At 47.5% G+C, this 22,889-nt stretch overlaps 1 protein-coding gene across 1 annotated transcript; it reads right to left on the bottom strand.

Annotated features, from left to right (window-relative positions):
• Window positions 1-13,411: 13,411 nt before the first annotated feature.
• On the bottom strand, window positions 13,412-15,927 carry LOC144132571 (protein Skeletor, isoforms B/C-like). Its single transcript, XM_077665063.1, has one exon. It carries the CDS (start codon window positions 15,636-15,638, stop codon window positions 13,578-13,580), a length of 2,061 nt encoding a protein of 686 aa, XP_077521189.1. The 5' UTR covers window positions 15,639-15,927; the 3' UTR covers window positions 13,412-13,577.
• Between the last annotated feature and the right edge of the window lie 6,962 nt (window positions 15,928-22,889).

The following is a 22,889-nucleotide window of genomic DNA, read 5'->3' as shown; positions in this document are numbered from 1 at the left end:
AGAACAATAAGGTGTCAAAACTCATGAAAATGCCAGATATTGAATATATTTTGCACATATCGTCACGTGTCTTATAAAAAAAATGCATTTAAGCGAAAAATAAGGAAACGTCTAAAGAAACTCTATTCAAGTCCAGCTTTCTCAGGCAAAAATTGGACAATTGCAAGACACTGCTATGGAAATATTGAAGGGAATGGTCCATTATTCTGATGTGCAGCAAAATATTTATTTTATCGTGTTGCCATGGAACAGTTAAGACTACCGTAGAAAACTAATGACGAATGTTTTCACGATATCAAAAATGGTGAATAACAAATACAGAATATAAAAAATAAGGCAGGTAAATACGGCTGTCTTCGGGTGATCTGCGGATGTTTTGATTATTATAGTGAAATCTTACACATTATGAAACAATTGAGGTCATAAATGGTTTCCCGCTCAAAATGCATTAGTCAAGAATTGCTTAATATGTTTTGAATGCTAGGAGCATTGAACACAGTAGAAAACTTATGTTAAATGCTCAATATGCTACGTTACATGCTACATGTTCGATTTCAACATAAAACTTTTCGCGTCATGTTGAAAGGACTTGGAACACTTCTCCGCACTCGTCGCTGCATGGCTTTGCTCGTCACTGTATTATACTTCAGTCTATGCGCCCTACCACATCTTTTCAGTAAGTTCGGCTCTCAGATTAGTGATCCTCTGCATAGTTAATGATTCCTTCCACTACGCTGCAACCTTTTTTGTCAGACTCCCACAGCCTTCAATTAATTTCTCACGTATCTTATGTACGTATACTTTTACAGCGCTAATACTGCCGTAACTATTGCACACTGTGTGCACGTGTGAGTGCGCGCATATGTGGGCGTGTGCAGCTCGCACGCAGGCACAGAACATCAACCCATGAATTCGCACAAGAATGAAATGACAATCGCCTGAATTTGAGATTCAGTCTCCACTCTAGTAAAGTAAATGAGGTACAGTGCTGTTCCATTTGTACATAGCGAAGAATTACATTGTTCAAAAAGAAAAATTGCAGTCCGCATTAACCGAGTTCACATCGAAGGGAGCCTCAAATTCAGAAGGTAAGGTGCCTCGTAGTAAAGCCAAAGATCTATCGATTTCAGTGTCAGCCAGATCATCCGAACTCGGCAGACCAATCCCTATTCTGCTACACTTTCCATGGGAGATTGCCGAACGTATTTTCCTCACCTTTTTTCCGCGAAGCCGTACAGTAAAATGATGGCTCCCAATCCATGCCGCTAGTCTGAGATTCCACGCTGTAGACATGAGGATGTAGATTATACGGTGGCATAACATTTTCTAGGGCGGTTACAGCACTATTGTCCTAGTCGAAATATTGAGAAATGAAACCGAAACACGAAAGCGAAGACACCATGTAGGCACGCTGAGAGTACGTTTGTGTCTGTGTAGTCAGTGGGAAAAGTCTCCGCCGCGTTATCTGCCACCATCATGGTAGTTCGGACTTTGTGATGGATGCAGGTTTGGTTGTACCGCACCCGCCTTCGTCGGCCACCTCGTATCACAAAGCGCGGTCGACGAAGGCCGGTGCGGTATAACTAAAGCTGCACTGCCCGCTGACAGCAACACGGAGTGACGAGGAAACGAACAGCGCGGCCAAATTAACCGTTTACATGCGAGCGATGCGACTGTGATTTAATTAGGGGAGTTTCTGGTTAGTTTAGCTTCTGACTGCCAGCAGAATGATCGGCACACCATTCGCATGACGCCCGTGATCCAGAGCGTGCCCTCCAAATCTCCCACGCTGTCCCATATCCGGTACGTGTTCTTTGTCCCTGATGCGCTGAAGCGCGTAACAAATATCGGCGGCGGTTGCTCTGGACTCCCAACGCTCTTGATGGTGTATTGATAAAATGCTTGACAGTTGGTTCTTATCGCCTTCCCCAAATCGCTCCTCAGTGCCAAGATCTCCATCAAGCTGAGTGACTAGCATGAGCAGATAAGGCATGTGAACCGATTGCCGGGGCGAACGGGACGCCAGCATAGATGGTTGTTTCTCGGATTCCACGAAACGCTCTGGATGTGTGCGTTCCGAAAAGGGAGGCAGACTGAGCTTGGATTTGGCTCCCGAGCATGGCAATAAATGAAAAGTATACTATCTCAAAGCAAGCAGAGATGCGTCAACTCTTGTTGATTGATCATTCCAGAAAAGTTCACTTCTGTTTGGATCATCCTGGAAAAATTCATTTATGGTGTTTGAGGATACATAAACAAACTAAACAGAAAGCACACAAAGAGGCAAGACGAGGCTTCGATAAGTTTTATGGGAGCGGATTGACGCGAGTGCGACTTGGACGAACGGCGGAAGGAAGGAAATGGGGCATGCACGACATTGTTTTACCGACTCTACTACTTCTCTCGAAAAAATACTTTTCAGGAACACAGAAAGAAAAAATGAAAAATAAGGATGCAATGTCCTCATCCCGATAACTTCACCAGTATGTGCAATCAGAGCTGGCTGCCTGCAGTCATAAAGATGGGCCACAGTTCCCAGGAGGAGCGAGGCGCGCACTTTCCTGCCGAATGAGCATGACGCCAGACGGCGTAGCGGCTCTAAAGATCGCATGCAGGATGAAGAAATTCGGAGCTCCAATATTCTTTATTTTCTTTCTTACGAATGAGACGAAAAAGAGGCAGGTGCGTGTTAGAATTATTCCGCGATGCGTCGGCGCTGTAAACAGAAAACCTGCGGAGCAAAATTGGGAGGAACGCTGATTACAGACACACTTAAACAGCCGCGTATCATCAATCAACTAAAATCTGTGCAGAAGGAAGTGAAAAAAGTGGAAATCCCCTTGGGATAAAGGAGAGCATCGCGATCTTTTTCTCTCGGGACCCGACTGTACAAGATCCGCATGATTAAAAATCGACGTGCACCGGATAGATGTGCAGTTTTATAGTGAGACGTTTCCTCTTATTCTTACCCATCGCGGTGGCTCAGTCTCCGAAGCCACCGAGCCGCCGCTGTTTGTAACCATCATGGCAGCACATGATGGCAGGGTGTGCATTGTCAAAGCTGTCTTTTGAGAGCTTGGAAACGCCGCGAACTGGCCCTACTATTTGGCGCCATTACTGTGGCTTACTTGCACAATGAAAACATCAAGCTTACAAGAAGACGAAGACAGACATCAGCAGCGGAGCGCGGAAAGTAGCTGATTCATGAGCGGAGTGTGGCGTTAATAACACTTGTAATGTTCATTATTACATCAGCAGAAAAACTCGGACATTGGAGAGGCGTTTGTCCTGCAGTGGGCGCAGTCGGGATGATGATGACGCTTTCGAATGATTAATTTCCATGCTCTAGTATTTGCGCTATCGCCTTTCAATAACAGTACATTCTGAACTGGTCTATCAGGTTACTAAGTGTAGAAGATATTAAACTCTCATGGGAAGAGTTATTTGTTAGTGAAGCTAATATGATCAACGCGTACAAGGTCCTCCCAACTCTTAAATCAGAAATGCTTAATGTGCGCACAAAGCTGCAAAAGAACACAGAACAGTTTGTCTCGCCCCACTCGGTATCCGGAAACTTGGCTCGTAACAGTCCGTCGTGTGAATCGGCATTACGGTGGAGTTGGTGGAATCGCGGCTCGGATCATCTAGCAGAAATAAGCTTCCATTGATCAATCCACACTTTTTCTTCTGCTAAACGCTAGAATAGAGAGCAGGCACTTTACGAGGCATTTATTTAGTGACAATAACCATTAACCACATTTGTAAATATTGTTTATAGGTACTAATATAAGCAACTCTGTCGCGTTCTCGTCATTCTCAGTAAACGTTTATCTTTGTACATTCCTTTAAATAAATGTATCTGTTTTTAAACATTTACCTTCCTTATTTCTGTACCTACAATTTTATGGAGCGCAGCTATGATGTGAAATGGAACACACTCGATTAGCTTCACAGCTGCGTATGTAGTTTTATAGGGGACAAATGTATTTATTATAATTTTGCTCTCAAGACAAAAATATGCACTTACTTCCGCCGTCCACCTAATTAGAACATAGAAAGCAGATGTCTTCGTTTGTGGATTTAGAACTTCGACTGGGGTCGACACAGCTGTTCTCAGTGCTCACAAGTAGCTCCACCACTGATTTCTTGCTGTTTTTCTACAGATGGAATGGAGAAATTGGTGCCCATCTTCATTATCGGCGTCTTTACGCAGTAAGCGGTCATTATAAAATCAGCTTTTACGGCAGTAAGATATTTAATGCTTGGAGCTTGGTCTGCAATATGTGCAGTAAATAAGGCGTCCATTTCCTTAGATAAGATGCCAGAACGTATCTTGCTGGTTACATAGTCTGTCAAGCTTATAATCTTATCCACTTCCTGCTCTTTTCGGAATACTTCGGCAGACTCTTCAAGCGCTTTTTTCAAAGCAGCAGGCTCAATACGCGTTCGCTTCGAGTCGAGGACATCTCTTGAGGTGCAGATCAGACGGGCATTCTGGAAACTTTGTTCGAATTGTGGCTGTGCGAAAGCGGTGCAGTTGTGGTGATCTCTGTAAGCTCGTCGACGTCGGAGGCCTCTCGCACGAGTGAATTTCTCAAACCTAGAGGGAAGTTCAATTTTGTTTAAATAGCAGCTGAAACTAGGCAAGAGAGCTATTTCATGAAGCGTTGGATTCGGTGCTTACAACTGTAACAATTAAGCTTCCTGGTTTACAGACACTTTTCTATGGTGCAGCGCTAAGTCTATCCTATTTTTCAGATGAGATTATTATTTGGAGACGTTCCAAACACTTCACCTTGGAGTGCGGTGACACAACGAAATTTGCTCGTGGTATAGCCCTAATCCAGGCGTTACTGTTCTTCACCCCGGGGAAACTTCAAAACGTGGTTTTTGGGGCCCGATTTGCAATTAATCCGGCAATTGGGCACGCAGCACTTGTTAGGCGTATCCTGGCAGGAAGGTAATCCACATTCCGCTCCAAGTAAGGCACTAGTACATCACCTCGACGGACACACAACCGCTAGCGCAGCACGAGGCGTAGACTCTGCACGCACGGTCAGCGTACAGGAAAAAATTGCGTTCGGAAGCATGTCGCGACGTGCCACGACTTTGCTTTCCCCGAGGCAATCAAAGGAGTTTCACGTGCTTGCGGAAACCGGCTTCCCGACTTCCGAATAGGTGGGGTTGACCATTGTATACCTTCCTGGCCTCATCTGCAACACCCCTACATCGCTCGTAGCATCAAAACGCGCTGCACGTAACTTCTATGTAGGCCTCTTTTGCGTGACGTAGCTCGGGGGGGGGGGGGGGAGAGAGAGAGAGAGAGAGAGCCAGCAGGCCTTAAGTGTTGGAACAGTCCGGCCTCTCCCTCCTCTCCCCTACAAGCGGAGAGGAAGAGAGTGGCGGAGAGAAGAGGTGAGAGGCGGCGGGAGATAGAGGACGGTTGGCGGGTGTCAGGTATTGTTCTTAGAAACAGCGCGATGAAACGCGGACAACACGAAGAAACGACACACGAGCGCTGACTCACAATTGAAAGTTTATTCTGATTGAAAGACGCTTAAATAGAGGACATGAGAGGGTGGGCAACAGGGCTGCAATCAGTGTGGTCGCGTCACAAGATTTCTAAAACAGGAACAAACGAAATAAGCGATGAAAAGACGGTGTAAAGAGCCGCAAAAAGGTGGTCAGGCGACAATAACAAAATCAAAACCAATGAAAAATTACCCAAAAGAGCGGAGAATGCGTTAAAATCATGAGGGACACAGAGGGGAATATAAAAGTGAATACATAAAAAATGAAGATGGTAAAACCTTGAAAAACGTGCCCGAAAAGGTGTGATTAAAAACGTTAAAATCTTGTAAGACGCTGCGGAGGATAAAATAACATGAAGGCACTACAAACAAGGGATAATTGAATCATTCAGCTGTATGTGGCACAAAAGAAACCCTAGGTGTTCATCAAGCCACCCAGAAAATTCAGCTCATTTGATGAACACCTAAGGTTACTTCGTGTTGTACGCGTTTCATCGCACTGTTTCTAAGTGCAATGCAATCCAACTAGCCCGAAACCTTGCTCTTCTGGGGTGTCTGGTGGCAGGTGTAGCCGCCTCTCTGGTGCGATGACGCCGGTTGCAGGGTTTTCACTTCAAGGATGCTTGTACGCTACTGCATGAAATAGTAGCCGACTTGTTGAATGAATCACACTGTTCCGCCACACACTTTCGTCGGGTTTATTTACGAGTTTACTCATTTCACAATATCGCAAGAACAATTTCTCCGGAGCAGGAGGGGCACGATCGCGACAATATAATTCCCCATGCGAGCAGAACATAACACAATATATGCTGCACGATAAAAGTAGCCAGAAGAAAAAAATACACTGAAAAAAAGATGCAGCAAGTCGGAAGTACAAGTGACGAAATGCAACTGTAATGACGCAAATAATTTTTGGGCCGCGTCTTAAAAGGCAGACAAATGAAAAATGGATTCCGAAAGCGCGATCCACGCAGAAATTGCTTGAGTTCAGAATACTGCGCTTTGATGTCTTTGTTTTGAAGAAACAAAAAGGCTGCTTTGAGGAATGCTTCCTTTTGGGGAGGGGTGTTCTCGTAGCGCAATACTTAATAACTGAAGGAGGGATGATACTAACTTGACAAAACTGCGAAGCAAAGGAAATATGGTCCACAGTTCTGGGTAGTCTTTGTGATATCACTTAGCTTGTTGGAGAGATGCATGCATTACGCACGTTTTTTTTATATATAAAATGGCATTCTTTCTCTCTCTTTCCCCCAGCTTGGATGGCGTTGTGGCGGAGCACTCTTCATCACTGAGCGACATTGGTACACCCTTCAATACTAAGGACGGCGTAGCGCTGTTTTCCGCGAAGAGCATTTGTACTCCTTCCATTAAACGACGCATTGTTTGTCGAAAAAAAGCTTTGTCTGATGTTCACATTGCGACGTACTGAAAACTTCTTTCGCAGGCCTCAGATCAGCTGCGATCTTGAAACGCATGGAACATTTCCTTTTTGTCAACAACGCATGACCCTTCTCAATGCTGTAAACGACTGAAGCCATAAAAAAGCACCACCAAGCGATCCACAAAAACAGGTTCACAAAAGAAAGGGCGTCACGTCCTAAATACTTTTGTTTTCAGACTTGGGTTGCAAGCATCTCTTCCATGTTTCATGTGTTTCCGCTTTGACTGCGTTCGCATTTGAGGTGTTCACCGCTCAGTATCAAGTAAAGCGCAACGTGCGTAGACCAACAAACCATATTCTACTTCCAGTTGTATGCCATTTCTTGGGCCAAAATTTCAGTCGAATGCATGTAAACTGCCCTGGCAGTCTAGCTTACGTCAAGGGCGTCCCTGAATGCGGACGTCACGTTCTAGCGCAAGGCGCTCCGTGTTCTGACGCCTAACTGGTTTTAACAGCTTCTTGCGCATTCCCTGCGTGCCAGCTTGTAATCTGGCCTCAATCACCTTGGCTTTGCTTGCTTCCCGCGGCCGCCAGTACAGTCATATATTGACACATCAAATAGGGGTGCCTCGCCCATATGTCGCTGTTGCGCTCTTTGGTTGCCCAATTTAAAGCTTCGCCCTCGAATTCGTTCGTGCGTAGGACCTGGCAGCTTCGCATTTTTTATGAATCTAGAATCGCTTACAGATTTTCCTGCCTGAGAATTGCTAGTTTAAGCTCGCAATCAACCGCTTAGGTGCGGCTTTGTGCAAATATTTAGCATGTTTTGGTTGTTGTTGTTGTTGTTGATGTTGTCCTCTGTTGGAATGGCACATACCCACAGTGGGGGATTGACCAGGGTGCCTTCTACAGCCAAACAATTCTGAAACGTTGACTCATTTAAGGTAGTCGAGGCTGAATTTTGTAGTTCAAAAAATTGTGAATCATAACTAACAAAAGTCTCCCTGACGCAATGATGTAATTATGCCAATAATCGCAAACTGGTTTCAGGACATATTCCCTGGCGGTTGCTGCAAAGAAGAGAAGAGCGGAAATAGAATGAGGAAACCTTAATCGAGAAAGGGGAATCTGCAGATAAGCTTTTCGCAGAGAAGGTTGCAACACACTCTCGATCTATGCATTGCACGCCGTCGTCTTCATCAACTTCCATCTGCGGCGCGAACAGGCCAGATCATCTTAACCTCAATCACAGCTTAACCCAAGTTTAATCTCGTCACCAGACGTGCGGAAGACCCAGCAAATCAAGCCATGAGCCAATCATGGCTAAACACTTGCTTTTGCACTTCAACGCGGTTTAACTACGTTAAAACCCTGTCATTTTTTATTGCCATATAATTGCAAGCGAAGAGACATTACATAACCGATAACAACTGCAGATGACGGCTACGTGTGCGCAATAAGCAACAAACGCCACTTTGAAGCGTTAGAGCGTAATTGGGAAGCAATTTGCGTACTACAAAATCGGTTCATATACTGCCTTCACGGCAATGTACGCTTACCGCTCTTTTAGTTAAGAGAGTAGTAGTAAGTGGTTTTATTAGAATAATAATAACAAGGAAGGAAAAGATTTTTGCTAGCCCCGGCATCTGCCATCGATACTGAAGCGCCTGAGCTGGGGCAGCGCAAATTAAGGATAGCAGGCAGAATGGAGAAATGAAATGAAAGAGGTGAGGGGACAGGAAGAGAAGATATGGGGAGAAGTAATATACACAAACTATTTACACAATATAAAATGAGAAATAACATTTATGCCTAATTGACGGAATGAGCACAACGATTATATTGTCACGTAGTGGTGACAGCAGACGAAGCAGTGCGGAAAACAGCCAAAATTAAGTTCTAGAAGAGAACTCTTTATTGTGCTGACCTGCGCCAAGAATGGACTAAATCACTCTGCGGCGGCAAAAGCAACAAGCATGCTCGGCGGTCGTCGAACAGAATGTCCGCCGCTCTCAGACATGCTAAATTTAAAGCACATAGCGAACTTTCGAGATTAAAGCGCCCAAAGTTACTAGAACATTCTCGAACAACCTAGAATCGGCACCGCCTGAATGCGATCAATCGAGATAAATCTGGTAGCGTCTTGCATCCACAAAAAAAGCGATAAAGCGGCGTGGCGGCAATTTTGAAGAATGAGCAAACGAACACTGCAAACATTCGTTCTAATATCACCGACTGTGCAGAATCTGTCTTCGGTGTCATATAGCTGAGCATCTTGAAATGTAACCTTCCATACCCGCTTCATTTTGGATGTGTTCTCTCCCTCTTCAAATAATTCACGCGTTTGTGTGGGTCCATGCACTAACGAAATTATTGCCAACCTTACAGTTTTAAACAACTTGAAAGGACTCAGAACAGAGCTGGCAGTATGATTTTTCTGGAATAATGACGCGCCAGTTAGAATGACATCCACTCTGCCTAACTTACACCGGAAGTACGAGTAAGTCATATTCAAGAACACAAACCTGCAGCAGAACCTTTTTCTTTACCTCTTTGTGAGGCATTTACTGTAGCTCAGAAAGCCGACAAACTTCTTTAACTCAGAATTCAAAATCTGGGCGTACTTACCTTCTGCTTAAGCTTTCCACGGTAATTGAGTCGTTGAATCAAAACGTACAATTACATTTGAATACTCATATGGTACAAAAATGCACAAAGTATTAGGCCACGAAAACCCTGTGTTTAGAACATTTCGATATTAGGGTGGCCTATAACGGCCTATACAAGAAAAAAAGAAAGACAATATATCGGTTTTTTGTTTCGTCTAAATTAACTTTGCAATGTGCTCATGCATTTAGCCAAACGTGAATGCCACTGCACATAGTTTTCAGGGAACTGAACGGAGGCATAAGGTTCATTCGATTCACCTGCACGCCCTGCACTAGTTCTGTAAAGTTCCGCGGCGGCGCCGTGGCGGTGCCGCGAGCGTGCAGCGCCAGTTCCAGAAGTTTTTCTTCTGCTTGGCACTGGCTGCTTCCAAAACGAATGGTCGAGTGCAGGCCTGTTCGTCTGCTAGCCTTGGCGTCGCTACCAAATTGCGGCTAGCAGCATGGCGCCCAACTCAACGGCCACCAACATCCCGAACCGCATGAAGAATTTTCCAACAGCACATCACAGCGAAGTGTTGCCATGAATCAGCCTCCATGCAACCTGGCGGCAGCTAAGCGAAACGCAGGCGTGTTCGTGCGCCGACTTGCATGTTAAGCGGTTGTTGCAACAACGTACATCATGCGCTGCAAGCACGTGTTTACCGTTTAGTTAACATAACCGGCTTCGTGTACTAATATAACTTTTTTAGTACAAAGAAAAGACACCGGTGACGGGTCCCTCGAGAGCACGATGGTCTAGAGATGCAAGGTGCCGGCGAGGGCCGCCGTCCCCACCTCCGTCGTCGCCTTCTCGGGTGGCCTGTCACGTGCCATAAGAGTTGGCGGGCCCTTGTGAGGCACCGTTCTCATCGACAAGTGGAATAAATTGAGTATCACCGCCGTTCATCGCAAAGCGCAAGCCATCCCCGCGCAAGCGGTCGTCTGCTTCCATGGCGGCTGCAGCTGCACCGTTTCAGCACCGACCATTGAGGAGGCGCACAGTTTTCCTGCACTTTCCTGAACTAGACGTGCACAACATCAGCACTTCTTTTAAACGAATGGCATCGTGCAAACGGCGCCATCTTGCACCGCTGAAACGAATGGCCAAGTGCAGCACAGCGAGAACCAGTTCACGTAGTCAGGTGAATCGAACGGACCTATAATCTTTGGGTTCTTTTTGACAGCTGCCGATTTAGAAAGACCTACACTTTTCTGGTGTTCTAGATGTAAAGCTCTTATCTTACAAATTTCAGCTGTGTTATAATCAAATAAACATGCCCAAAGAACCAAACGTCGTCCACTGTGGAGAATCGTGTTTCATTGAAAGTGTGCCCTTCATTTACGTTGAATTATTTAGGCATAAGTATTGAAATTGAATGCGCTGACGCTACAAGAGTACCGATGTGACAGCTGTAGTGATTCAGCATGAAAAAATATATGTATCAGCAGCGCGAACAAAACCAGGAAGAACATGCAGATAGCACAGAGCGCTGAACTTCCCACTTCCGACTCTCACGTAACATTGATTATTCCCCTTGGAGGGCATTTACCTAGTGTGTGTGTCCATGAGTGCGGATTTCAGTTTCTTCTAGTAAAGTTGGAAGTTCAGCGCTCTGTTCTTTCTGCATCTTCTTGCTGATTCTGTTCGCGCTTCTGATACATATGGATCGCAACCAACTAGCCCGGCAGATCCTGTTATTCATGAAAAATGGAAGGTGTTTAATTTGCATAATCTTCTTGTCAAATAGGTTTGCTCTAGCCTCATATCACAGGCGGTTTCTTAAATTATGACGCTTGTGAATGACATTCCGGGGTTAATCACTCTGTAGAGACGCATTTTTAAAGGTGTTGCGTAAAAGCCTATACGTAAACCAAGGATAGGCCTGGGATAAGAATTCCTTCTGTTTGTTTTTTACTAAAGAACTCGAAGATATATCACTCCTGTTACTAACGAATATGACTAGCTGTGCAGGCCAAGATATAAAAATACTGCAGACCTTCATCATCAGGTGTCGCCAGATTTTGGAATATTTGATTGACAAAATAACGCTGCTCCACGTTTATTCAGTTTTTTTCCCTGATAGCTCACCCCTAACATCGCTTCGTGAAAATCAGTGAGATTATTTGGCCTTGTACATTAATTTGAAATATCAGTTTACACGTGTCCGTAAGCGCAGCTCGAAGTGGTTAGGTTCTCAGCAGTGCATAATCGAAATAACACATGTACAGTCTTTGTCAAATATATGCAGGCCAAGGGGTTTGCTTCCATGCCGTGTAGCGGGGCTAGTTTCAACATCTGACAGATCTAACGTTTGGAGTGTTGAGTACGCAAATTCCTCCCTCCTTCTTGAGATTAGGGTCCCTGAGTATGCAAGAGGAGCCGCTCTGCAGGGCTCAGATGCAGACCCCTTGGGCTGTATACTTATGACAAAGACTGCACGTGGTCGACGGAATGACGGGACCGCTGACATGTGATTCGCACTGCGCCCATAAAATTGGAACGCTCAAGGAGGAAGAAGGAAAAAAGGCAAAGATAGCAGCGGTGGTTTTACGGCTGCTCTCAAGTAGAAGAAAAAAAGATAAGACACAAGGAAAAGAGACTTAAACGTGCGCTACGTGGACGGGAGGTCGCGGTAGCAGCTGAAGGAGCCTTACAGCTCTTGTAGCCATTCAATTCGCACGCTTCTTTTGAAGCATGTATATTGAAGAATTCGACGGCAATACAGCTAAGTAGCGCACGTGCGGTCGAAGTTCATTGTAGGTAACTTGAATTGCTTTTGGAGCCGGAGTTGCTTCTTAATGGCAGCGCGCTGTGGTGACCTGGCTTATCGTGAATAGAACTTCTGTTACCATCAAAGCAGTAAAGGCGCATTCGTGTACGTATATTAAACAGGTTAATGCGAGTGCGCCGTTAACGTTGAAGTCTTCGCACGAGAAACGTCGTCTGCACAGTCTGGTGAACTCCCGAGTGTAATAAGCATCGTCTATGTTTCCAGCCCTTTGTCGCGGGATCGGAACGTGAATGTCAGGGCTACGCTTGCAGTAGAGCCGAACTGGAAGCACTCTGCGTAAATGTTTAAGAATTGACGATTGAAAATCATAGCATGGGCTGGTGGCCCAGTGAGTTCATTCTAAACGAACTAGCGCAGCGAGACAAGGAACACACGAAAGACAATACAAGCGCTTCGGTTAACGCCTTCTTTCGCTTTGTCCCTCGTTTTGTTGTCTGTCTACAGTTTGTTAAAAAAATTCACATGTCTTCGAGATGAATGCGCACTGGCAAGGTAACCTGCTACAAAATGTACAATGCATTCCGAATATGGCAGACTACGGCTCAGGTGTTGGTTACCAGCTAACTTAGTCCCGTCTCGTGTAGACCTATTTTTAGGCCAGTTCTCCCTTCATTCCTAAAGGCGCAGTAAGCCGGTGCATTGCTATGTTGCTTCGCTCGCTGCAGTATTGAAGAATTGGCAACCTTTGTTAAGGATGAAAAAGGCGAAATACTATTGCGATGGCTGGTTAAGATTTCTTGTATATCATATCGTCCATATGTACTCGTAAGACGCGCGGCAGCAGCATGTTGCCAAAACAAATAAGAATGATTCACCGCACGTCTGGAATGTCATGCGCTGCGGGAGAAATATTCCTTCAGAAACCCAGGCCTACGACCTTCAGGAAGCGCTGCGCTGTCCTTAAACTGCAACACTGGTAGGAACAAGGGGTACTGAAGTTTCGCGTTCAACTACGACTGCAGCTTTTCGCAACGATGCTCTCGCCACAGTGATTGGAAGCAGTGAGTGAAGCACACAATAAATGGGTAACCGGCGGTCCCACACAAACCGATGTTTCACAAACCGATACGAGGGTCTTTAATCACAAAATAAATACGCTTAGCACATGCACACTCAGGCGGCGTCCATTGTGGTGGCACGACACAATGTGAATGATTTTAGACAGGCTATTTAGTAATAAAACAATCGGTCTCAAACGTCCAACGAGGTACTTGCTCACCTATTCTAGATTAATTCTCAGTAACAGCGACAAACTTGGCAGCAACACAGCAAGCACAACACTAGCCGATGAAACATGGATGTGAGAAACAGCCCCACTGCCAGTCACTATTTCATCCACGACAACGATCTTCCAGCCGACGTACGGCGTCGTGTAGCTCTGGTAGTAGACGACGTCCGGCGTGCTTTCGTTTGGCGACCAGGACAGCACGGCTGGCTGGCCGTCGTCACACTGCAAGCGCAGAGTGTTGCGGAACTTTGGGAAAGTGGCGAACTCGTCCGCCTGCCGCGGCTCCGACGTATTGTACACCCACGCGCAGAGTCGGCCCGCCGCACTGGGCTGGGGACGTCCTCGGCGGTCGAACTGAATGCCCGCGTACACCTTGACGCTCTGCCTTTCCTGTTCGGTGAGCCTGGCGTAGCCTCCGGCGCGGCTGTCAGTGATGTACAGGGGGTGGTAGTAACGGGCATTATGCGGGTTGTTGCCTCCTTCGACGCGGAAGGTGTAAGTGCGCCCTCGCTGCACATGAATCTCGGGAACGAGGACGCCGTTCATGTACCAGCTCTCTCCGGGTCCGCTGTGACCTGTGATCCCCATGTAACCTTTCCATCCGGCGGCAGGGCCGATTCTGGCAATGAAGGTGTCCACCGCCTTGTCGCGGATTCGGAAGGGTGGCCAAGGAGCCGGCCGCCCTCGCGTTTGGCCCGTAGTGAACTCGAAGCAGTTGTCCTCAGCCTCCTTCCTGCCAAAGTTAATCTTCAGTGTGCCCTTTGGAAAGGTGTGGTGGAAGGAAGGTTCCTTGAACTCATTGTACTTGCCTATAGCCCACACGAGATAGGTGTCGCCATCAGGGTTGAAGATTTGGTCCCCGTCGTCGTCAGGGTTTAGCAGTGTCCTGCGGAAGATGAAGCTCGTGACGCCATCCTTCCTGGTGAAGGTCAATATCTGATAGCTTTCCTTTCCTTCGACCTTCAAGTCGGGGCACACGCCCCGATAGCGGCCCAGCACGTTAGAGCACGGGAATCGGTCGGAGATGTTGTAGTCCACGGCATTCGCGTAGTGCCCGTCGAGGTAACAGACGGCCACGTCAGCGCCCACCATCTTTGACGCGTTCGGAGCGCCACTGATTCCAAACGCGATGTATTCGTCCTCCTCGATCTGTCCGATAAGTTCCAAAGAGATGCTCCGGCCCTGGATCTCCCAGCGGAGTTGTAGAGTCGAGTGCAGCTGCTCGCAGTTCGGTAGCCGTGATTCGTGCTTCAAGGATCCCAGCTTCGACGGCGGAATGTCCTGGCCGTGCGGGATGATCACCGATCCGTAGTTCTCGTTGGTCTCCTTGTTCCACACGCTGAGCCAGTCAATGTCGAAGACTGTCATCTTTCCAGGAAGGGTAAGTTCGATCGTCTTCTCCTCGTAGCGACCGAGAGATTCCAGGTATCCCTTCTCGTTGGGAATCTTCTGGCCAGCGCTGTTGGGCTGCGGACCAAGGCCGACCCAGAAGTAGGTGTCAGAGACGTTTCCGTTAAAGTAAAAGTCTGGAATCTGGATCGTCTTGGAATCCACGATCACCACGGTACCAGAACGCACGCCGGCGCCGCGTCTTGACAGTTCCGAGATCCTCCGCGGTGACGGTGGCTCGAAACCCTCAGGGAAAAAAATGTCGCCGTAGTTTGCATGCTCCCTCAGGTTCCAGATGGCCAACCAACGGATGCTGGTGATCTTTCGGCGGTTGGGCAGCTGCAGGTATATGTCCTTGTCCGTGTACGGCTGCAGCTTGTTCGTCTTGCCTTCCTCGTCGGGAACGATGAAGCCGACATTGCTCGGCCGGACGCTGGATCCAGCCCAAAAGAAAGCGTCCTGGCCCAAGCCGTCGTAGAAAAAGTTTTTGATGAGAATCGTGTACTCGTCAATGGCGTACACGTGACCGGACACTTGATGTGCGTACGTGTTAATCTTGCCGATGTAGAGACCCTCGTGCTGATCAGCGAGCACCGGACGCAGCAGCAGACAAGCTGTCACCAAGATCCTTGCTGCCACCGCGGACCGCGCCATCGTCGTCATCTTGGCAACTGGCACACACACTGCACAGCGTAGCTCGCGGGGCGGATTCACAAACACCTTCACTTCGCGCACTGATGCACTCCCATGTCATCTGTGGAGACAGAGTTGCCACTTATCCTCCGGCGAGCGGATCACACATCTCACCACACCGATACACATGGCCGTTCGATGCTGCACACACACGTAGACGACGCTGCGGCGTTCCTTCGGAGCCCCTCGAGGACGAAAGTTGTGTCCTATTTTCTTCACCGACCGTAAGCAAGCCGTGTGCGCCGAGCAACTGGGAATATGAAGGCCAGACGGGGAGGGCCGGCTCTCGCTGGCCCACATTCTGGTGGGTTGTTTGACTGCTCCACCCTTTCCCGGCTCACTCTCACCAGCAGCGGAGAGGGAGAAGCAGAGGTGGTGCGTGGCCCGCCGCCGACGTTTCGGCTCCAGAACCGGTATGCGCAAGGTCTTCCTTCCCCGCTTCGGTCCTTCTCTCTTCCTCTCTGCACTCGCGACTTTGCGAGATTAGTCGCGTCCACGCGGGGCTTCGCTTTGTGCCGTTTTTTCAGAGAAAGGATGTTTGCAATGGAAGGCGCAGGCAGAGCTAATAAAAGCCGCGCGCCAGCCTTATTATCTGTTCGCTTTTGCTTCCAGAGTACACAGTCAAGTTATCACTGCAGTCGAAATAACAATAACAACATCCGGGCACAGTTATAAAAATTATCTCTGAGAACAAAACGTTCACAGTAGAACTAATATAAGCAGTGACATTACAATAAACTTGTTCCGCTTCGCAGGAGCGTTTAAATATTTCTCCCTTACGAGGCAGGCGTAGAGGACTAGCTCTTGTAAGGCGTTGGCCGTATAGCAAGAGTTCGGGTGTTACTGTCTGTTACGACACCGCATTCGTCACGCCCGTATAAAATATCAACAATTGGCGCTATCGACACTTAAAGAGTTTTATTTCATTTGCTTACTACGAATAACACTTTATTTTTTATAAGGGCTACGGATTGCAAATCTACCATTCAAGCCAAAGCTAGAATTGTACGATACTTGAAAATGTACGCGAATTCTCCCCCTTCAGTCTAGTTGTCTGCGTCTGCGGAGTGCGAAATAATAAGAAACATTCGAGTTATTATATGTTGTATATTATTTTATTATTAGTATAATTTACTAATCAGCCGTAAAAATATCGTACTTTCAGAGAAAACATGTTTTGCGATGTTCCGTTACGAAACGAGGCAATTCAAGACGACTTCAATGCTGAAATTTTCTGTAGAAAAAATTACTTTTTTTGTTTGATGACTCTCAGTGCACTTGGTCATATTACAACGCTCCACGTGCGCCTATAGCTGTCTATGCTGCGAAAAAGAATTATGTATCAGCGCTCATCATACTGTAACTAGCAGCTCTTCACAGGTTCTTGCTCAATGAGACCGCAAAGAGTTGCAGCAAAAGGGAGAACGCTAAAGATGGTGCCTTTAATCTTGACGTTAATCTTTTTCAAATCTTTACTTGTCCTACTTTACAAGACACTTTGTGCGGCACATTGCATTATTTTTAAATTTACCAAACAAATGCGCAAGTCACCGCTCTTTTCTTTTTTACAGTGTAGAAATACCTTATGCGCATTAGTTCTCCGGTCGTTGATTATCAGAAATTCTGGGAATACACTTGTGAAAGGCACTGTTTAAATCACCTAAAGAATAAAATAGGGGCCGCCCCCCCCTCCCCTTGTTTTCAATTTGACATCTCCACCTGACTATTTTTTTTTTACATTGTACGGTACCAATTTTAGAGAAATAAGCTGACTTGTGGCTTATTTTCTTTCCGTGAAACCTGAAAAATCACAAGAATATATAAGTAACCTTCCTGATCACAGGGTTGTGTAGGCCTGGAAGATAGTGTGCAAAAAAAAAAACACCATTTCTTACAACGTTTATTTCTCACCTTTTTCACATCACCCGCTTGTGCTGTGTTCAGAAATACGAAACGGCCACTGATATATACAAATAAAAATTTGTTGAAATAATCAGAGCAAAAAGCATATAAGCAATGACTTCACGTACAAAAATTTAGGGAGCGCGGGTTAGAAAGTCAGAAAAGTAAGCGTTCAAAAAGCATACGCTGAACAAGTCTTCATTTGTTCTCCATTTTCGATTTCAGTGCGGCAACATGTCTTGAATGCCAGTTCGCATGCCTGCGACGGTGCCTGAGCGTCTTTTGCACCTGGGGGCCGCTCGCCCTCGTAATGTTAAATTAGACACGGGAGGGGCGACTAGAGGACACAATCCGCGTGGGCACTGGGAGGGGATTAGCCGCCCCTTTCATGCGTGAGGAGAAGAGGAGAAAATTCAAAGAAGGAATGTAGAAGGGGATCAGGGACCTCTTCGAGTCATTCCTGAAAGGGCGGGAGCGTCAGAGAAAGACAGTGTGTGTGTGTGTGTGTGCGGGGGGGGGGGGGGGGGGGGTAAGAGAGAGGTGCTTGTCAAGAAAAGAAAAGCAAAAAAAAAGAATGCGTACAGAAATCGTGATTAGCCTCTACTGGCTCAGACAGTTGCGATGCTGAAAAACAAGTCAAGGAGCCATCCCCTACCGTGTAACATCAGGGAGCGATTAATAAATAAGGCACATAAGATGTCGCTGTCGACTGACCTGCTGTAGTGAATGGACAAGAACGCATGTCGATATTCCACACTGAGCCACACTACACTACACATGTGTTTGCCGTCTTGTCTTGTTGCGTGTGTCAGTGTTGCGCGTTGTCCCGCAAGTCAACGTGCAGAACCAGCTAGCCCGGCAACATTCGTATCCTGAAGCACATGAGCTCCGACTCCCGTTTACGCAGGCTGGCGGCCACCGCGAACAGAGCTGAATTGAAAAGGTCAGTGTTCTGCAATTACAAAAGGGTAAAAACTCTGCACCAGGCCCACGGGCGTTGTGCGACACTTGCTGGCAAAACGTTGTTGCGCACTGTGGGTTCAGCGAGCAGCGACCAAGTGAGTGAGATGGAGGGAACCAAGAAGCCCTGCCTCGTCCCGCACCATAGCCGTATACCTCGGCAACACTTCAACCTCGATAATGCGAGCGCGTGAGGTCAGGCGAGTCACTGGGCAGTGGGAAAGTTCTCACGCATGGGTTGCCGTTGTTGTCGGCGTGCGTGAGCTACTCGCCGCCTTTTCACCGTATGCTGATGGTGAGCACCGTTTAACGCGGCACCGGGCGTACCGAAGGTCACGCGAACGCATTTATTCGAAGCCGATACCGCCTAGCGTGGCTGGCTAGGCGTGAGTGCTTTCTCGGCTGCTTTTTTTTTTTTTAAACAGCGAGGTCAAAAGGCAGACACCGCACACCGATAAGAGGCGATTTGCGCTACGTAATAGGTGGCACCGATTGTGCGCAGCGGAGAAAGGAATGGGTTCGAGGTCAACGAACGCTGCACCCATCCACGAGGATCATTGCGACCGGTGTGAAACACTGCACGTAGGGCCAACAAGAAGAGGCGCGGTGTGCGACTCCATAGCGTGCACACAAAAAAATTAGGCCAACGCTTTGTAAATGCAAGGAAACAAAGCGAACGTCGAACTCATTGTTTTAAAGGGGCTGCTGATCACAGAAGGATATCGATTATTTTTCGTCTCTATTTAACGCTGCGTATAGAAATACTATAGTGGCATCACCCCATGCTGCCCTTCGTTTCAAGGACTGTTGGCTACTGTACCGAGCAGGTTTGTATAAATAAGACCCGTTCGACAGCTTGTTGCTCGTTAAAAACCTGTCTGCAGCGCGGGGCTGAATCATTCTGGCGACACGAAGCTTTCATACCCGGTATCCTTCTTTCCTTCGCTTTTGAGCATTGCGTGCATCGAGCAGGCAGACTTGGTGCCCCGCTTGCTCGTCGCCAGGTGGTGCGCGCAGTGACGTGAACACTCCGCGTGTGCTACTTCGGATGCGGCCGGCCACCCCACACTGGCCGCTCGTGCAGTGTGCCGCGCTCGCGGTTAATTAGTGCTGCGTGCGTGCTGCGTTGCTATGCAGGGGTTTATGGTTTGTAAATATGGGAAGTGGTAGCGCGCGCGCAGCTAGTTATATCTCGGACAGCCCCTGCACACGCGCTTGCGAGCGGCCCGAACTTATTTACTTTTTGTGTTTCGTAAATGCTGCACCTAACTCCCCTCTGTCCTTTCTCTCCATGGCTCCCCCCTGTACTTCCCTTTGCTGTCCTTTGCCTGTTTCTTTATTTCTGTGGGCCCCAGCTCCGGTGCTTAAGATATTAGATAACAATCGCCGCAGCCAGCACACAACATTTCCTTCTTTTTTGTATTGTTTTAGTCAACCACTGCTACAACTACCACTATATTTTGCAACATTTGGTACTTAGTGCCCGGCCACATAATTGCTTCAAGAGTTTTTTTCTTTCTTTTTTTTCTTGTTGAAGGAAAGAGGGCGGAATTCTAATTGTTCGAAATTCGGCGGCACGATGCTACTTTAATTAATAAATTTCGTTGCGAGCTCTCGTTTCATATTTACGAATTCGGAGAAAAGTATCGAGTCTCCTAGCACTCTATTATAGCAGTATGGGGCTACTACGTGGAACTCTGTAAGAAGTTCGTTCTAGTATTTTCCTGCGACTGCGTTCTTTCACTGTGTACAGCGCAACTCGTGAAAAGGTCCAAAGTACTTCTGTTTCTGTCTTGAAACACTCCTCAAAGGTCTGCATTAAACTTTTTTCTCCTCCTGTGAGTGAAACCCAAAATTATGCTTCATGTACAGTCTTTGTCAAAACTATACAGCCGAAGGGGTCGGCTTCTGATTCCTGCACTGCGGTTTCTCTTGCATACTCGGGGACCCGAATCTCACGGAAGCAGGAGGAACTAGAGTTCTCAACCCTCCCAAGTTTAGGACTGTCGAATGTGGTAAAGAGCCCTGGCACGTGGCTTGGAAGCGAGCCCCTTGGTCTGTATAATTTTTACAAATGCTCTACTTCTATAGCCTATTCGCCAATGTTCGCAGTGATGTGACTTCTTTCACCTGCCTTGTTTGCCTAATGATCAGATGCGGTGGCAGGCGAGAGAATGAAGGCGCTGACATGTCGACGGTGCACCCGTACCAGCTTAATTGTACACGGACTGGTGGCTAGCATACGAACAACGTACAGCGCCGCCTATCCGCACAATGTGCTTGCATTGGAGGGTGGTAATGGGAACCGAAGGCGGCATTAATGGAAGCGTCACCGCTGCCAAAGCGCTGGCGGCCACCACCACTCACGCAGTTAGCGGTCCCATTTGAGAATTCTGTCCCGGCAAAGGGGGCCGCGAAGGAAAGATGCCAGCGTCGCGAGAACTGATGTCACACTAACTCTCTCTCTTGTTCTGCGCCTAGTGGGCGTGACTGCCTTCACTCCTGCCAGCTGTTTTTCTTGACATTGTTTAGCGCCAATGACGGCCAACGCCACCAACCGCTCACTGGGGCTTTGTGCTTCTGCCCGCAGCGAATTCAATTACAAATTATTTAGGCAGCTGCAGGTGGATCAGGGACTCCGGAACAGGAAAGGGGCGGTAAAGGGCGGTAACCCCCTCCCCTATCTCCATCTGTTTAATCTCAGGTCAAGTTAACGACAAAGGTTTCAGTTTTAGGATGTTATTAATGTAAAGCACAGAGTGGCTGAGTTTTAAAGGTCTTCGTTCGAGCAACCCAAACCAATCATTTCCCAACTAAAGACCACGGATTCGCCGACACCTGTTCATGATTCATGAGCATGACTGGCAAATTCGGAACAGACTGTGCGCAGATTTTTTTTAAAAGGAGTTAATCACTTCTCGCGTATATGTGTCTGTAAGGGTTCTTGTCGGATGCGTCCATTGGCTCGCTCCGGACGAGTGAAACGAGCGGTGTGTTTGTGTGGACGTTCGCGCGGCTCAGGCGACAACCATGGGAGACCCCCCCCCCCCCCCCCCCCCACGAGCGGCGTGAAGGGGGGTGGGTGGCCGGCGCCTGGCGGACGGCAAGGCCCGAAGATGAACAGCAGCCACAAGGACGCCGCGGTTATGTGCGTGTGCGCGCGGGCTGTTCGGCGCGCTCAAGAAACGGCCGCGTGCACTGACCGAGGGGGCGGCAGTTGGCGCCGGGTGGACGGCTGACGGCCGAGGTGAGATGCTGGCCCCTGCGAAATACGCCGGAGAAGGATGTCACCCGATAAGACCAAGGTCTCTGCCTGGAGAGGGGCGGTGCCTCTGTAACGGCCGTCGGATTCCGGGAACCAGTGAAGATGCCTTCACAAGGAGCCGGCCGGAGGGAACGACGGGGAAGCAAGGAAGAGAGAGAGCAAGCTGAAAAGGAGGACCGGGAAGAGAGGAACGAGAATAACGGGACAGATGGGTGGTGGATGCCGAGACGAGAGGCCGCATCCCGACGGCAGATTGGTGTAACCACAATTGTGAATAGATGTAAATAAATTAGGTACTGTGTAATCGGAATGCTCGATGTGGTCTGGCTGAATCGGGAGGAGAGGAAAACAAAATAAAGGAGGGAGGAAGGAACCTGCCTGACTTTTCCCATGTAAGTATAAGTTTTATATGCATTAAGCAAATAAAAAGATAAAAAAGAGAAATATTGAAACCGTATATAACTAAATAACAATCAATAATGAAAAAATAATAAAAACTCAAAGCCGCGACCCCAATCAAAAAGTTTAGGGGTCCCAGGTGGTAATTCATGTTTAGAAATAAACTACACATCGTTACAAACAAGAAAACATGGAACCAAAAATTGGGTGTCCATACTTCTTTAGGAGTTTCATGTATAACTTCTGGAGGAGGGAGGACGCTTGTGAAGGTACGGACGACTTAACAGTAGAACATGGTACTGTCGCGAAACACTGTTACACTTCTTTTCGCGCGTATTATCTGTTTATCGTGATCTCATAGTTTGAGGTTCATAGCACCGCGCGAGTTGGCTTGCGTGCGCCCGCTAGACCACACGCGAAGGACTACAGTGACGCCCTGTACATTCCGCAATGCTCCAGACTGCTATATAGCAACAATTACAGCGCATCATCCTCGGCCATTTTCATGCAGGCGACTACGAAGTGTTTCTTCTTCTTTGTCCTTCTTTACAGTCTCCAGTTTGCCGGAATAAACGAATTGCTTTGTAGGCCATCGCCAACCTTGGTTCTGACCGTCTCCAGCCTGACAATGCGAAAAAATGAAGCTTTGCGTGTGTGCCGCCTTGCTATCATCCGGCCCAGCGTAACACGGCCAC

Source organism: Amblyomma americanum, chromosome 5 (assembly GCF_052857255.1).
Source record: "Amblyomma americanum isolate KBUSLIRL-KWMA chromosome 5, ASM5285725v1, whole genome shotgun sequence".
In the NCBI taxonomy this organism is placed as follows: domain Eukaryota; kingdom Metazoa; phylum Arthropoda; class Arachnida; order Ixodida; family Ixodidae; genus Amblyomma; species Amblyomma americanum.
Note: the sequence above shows the minus strand (reverse complement) of the source record. Positions and strands in the feature narration are given on the sequence as shown.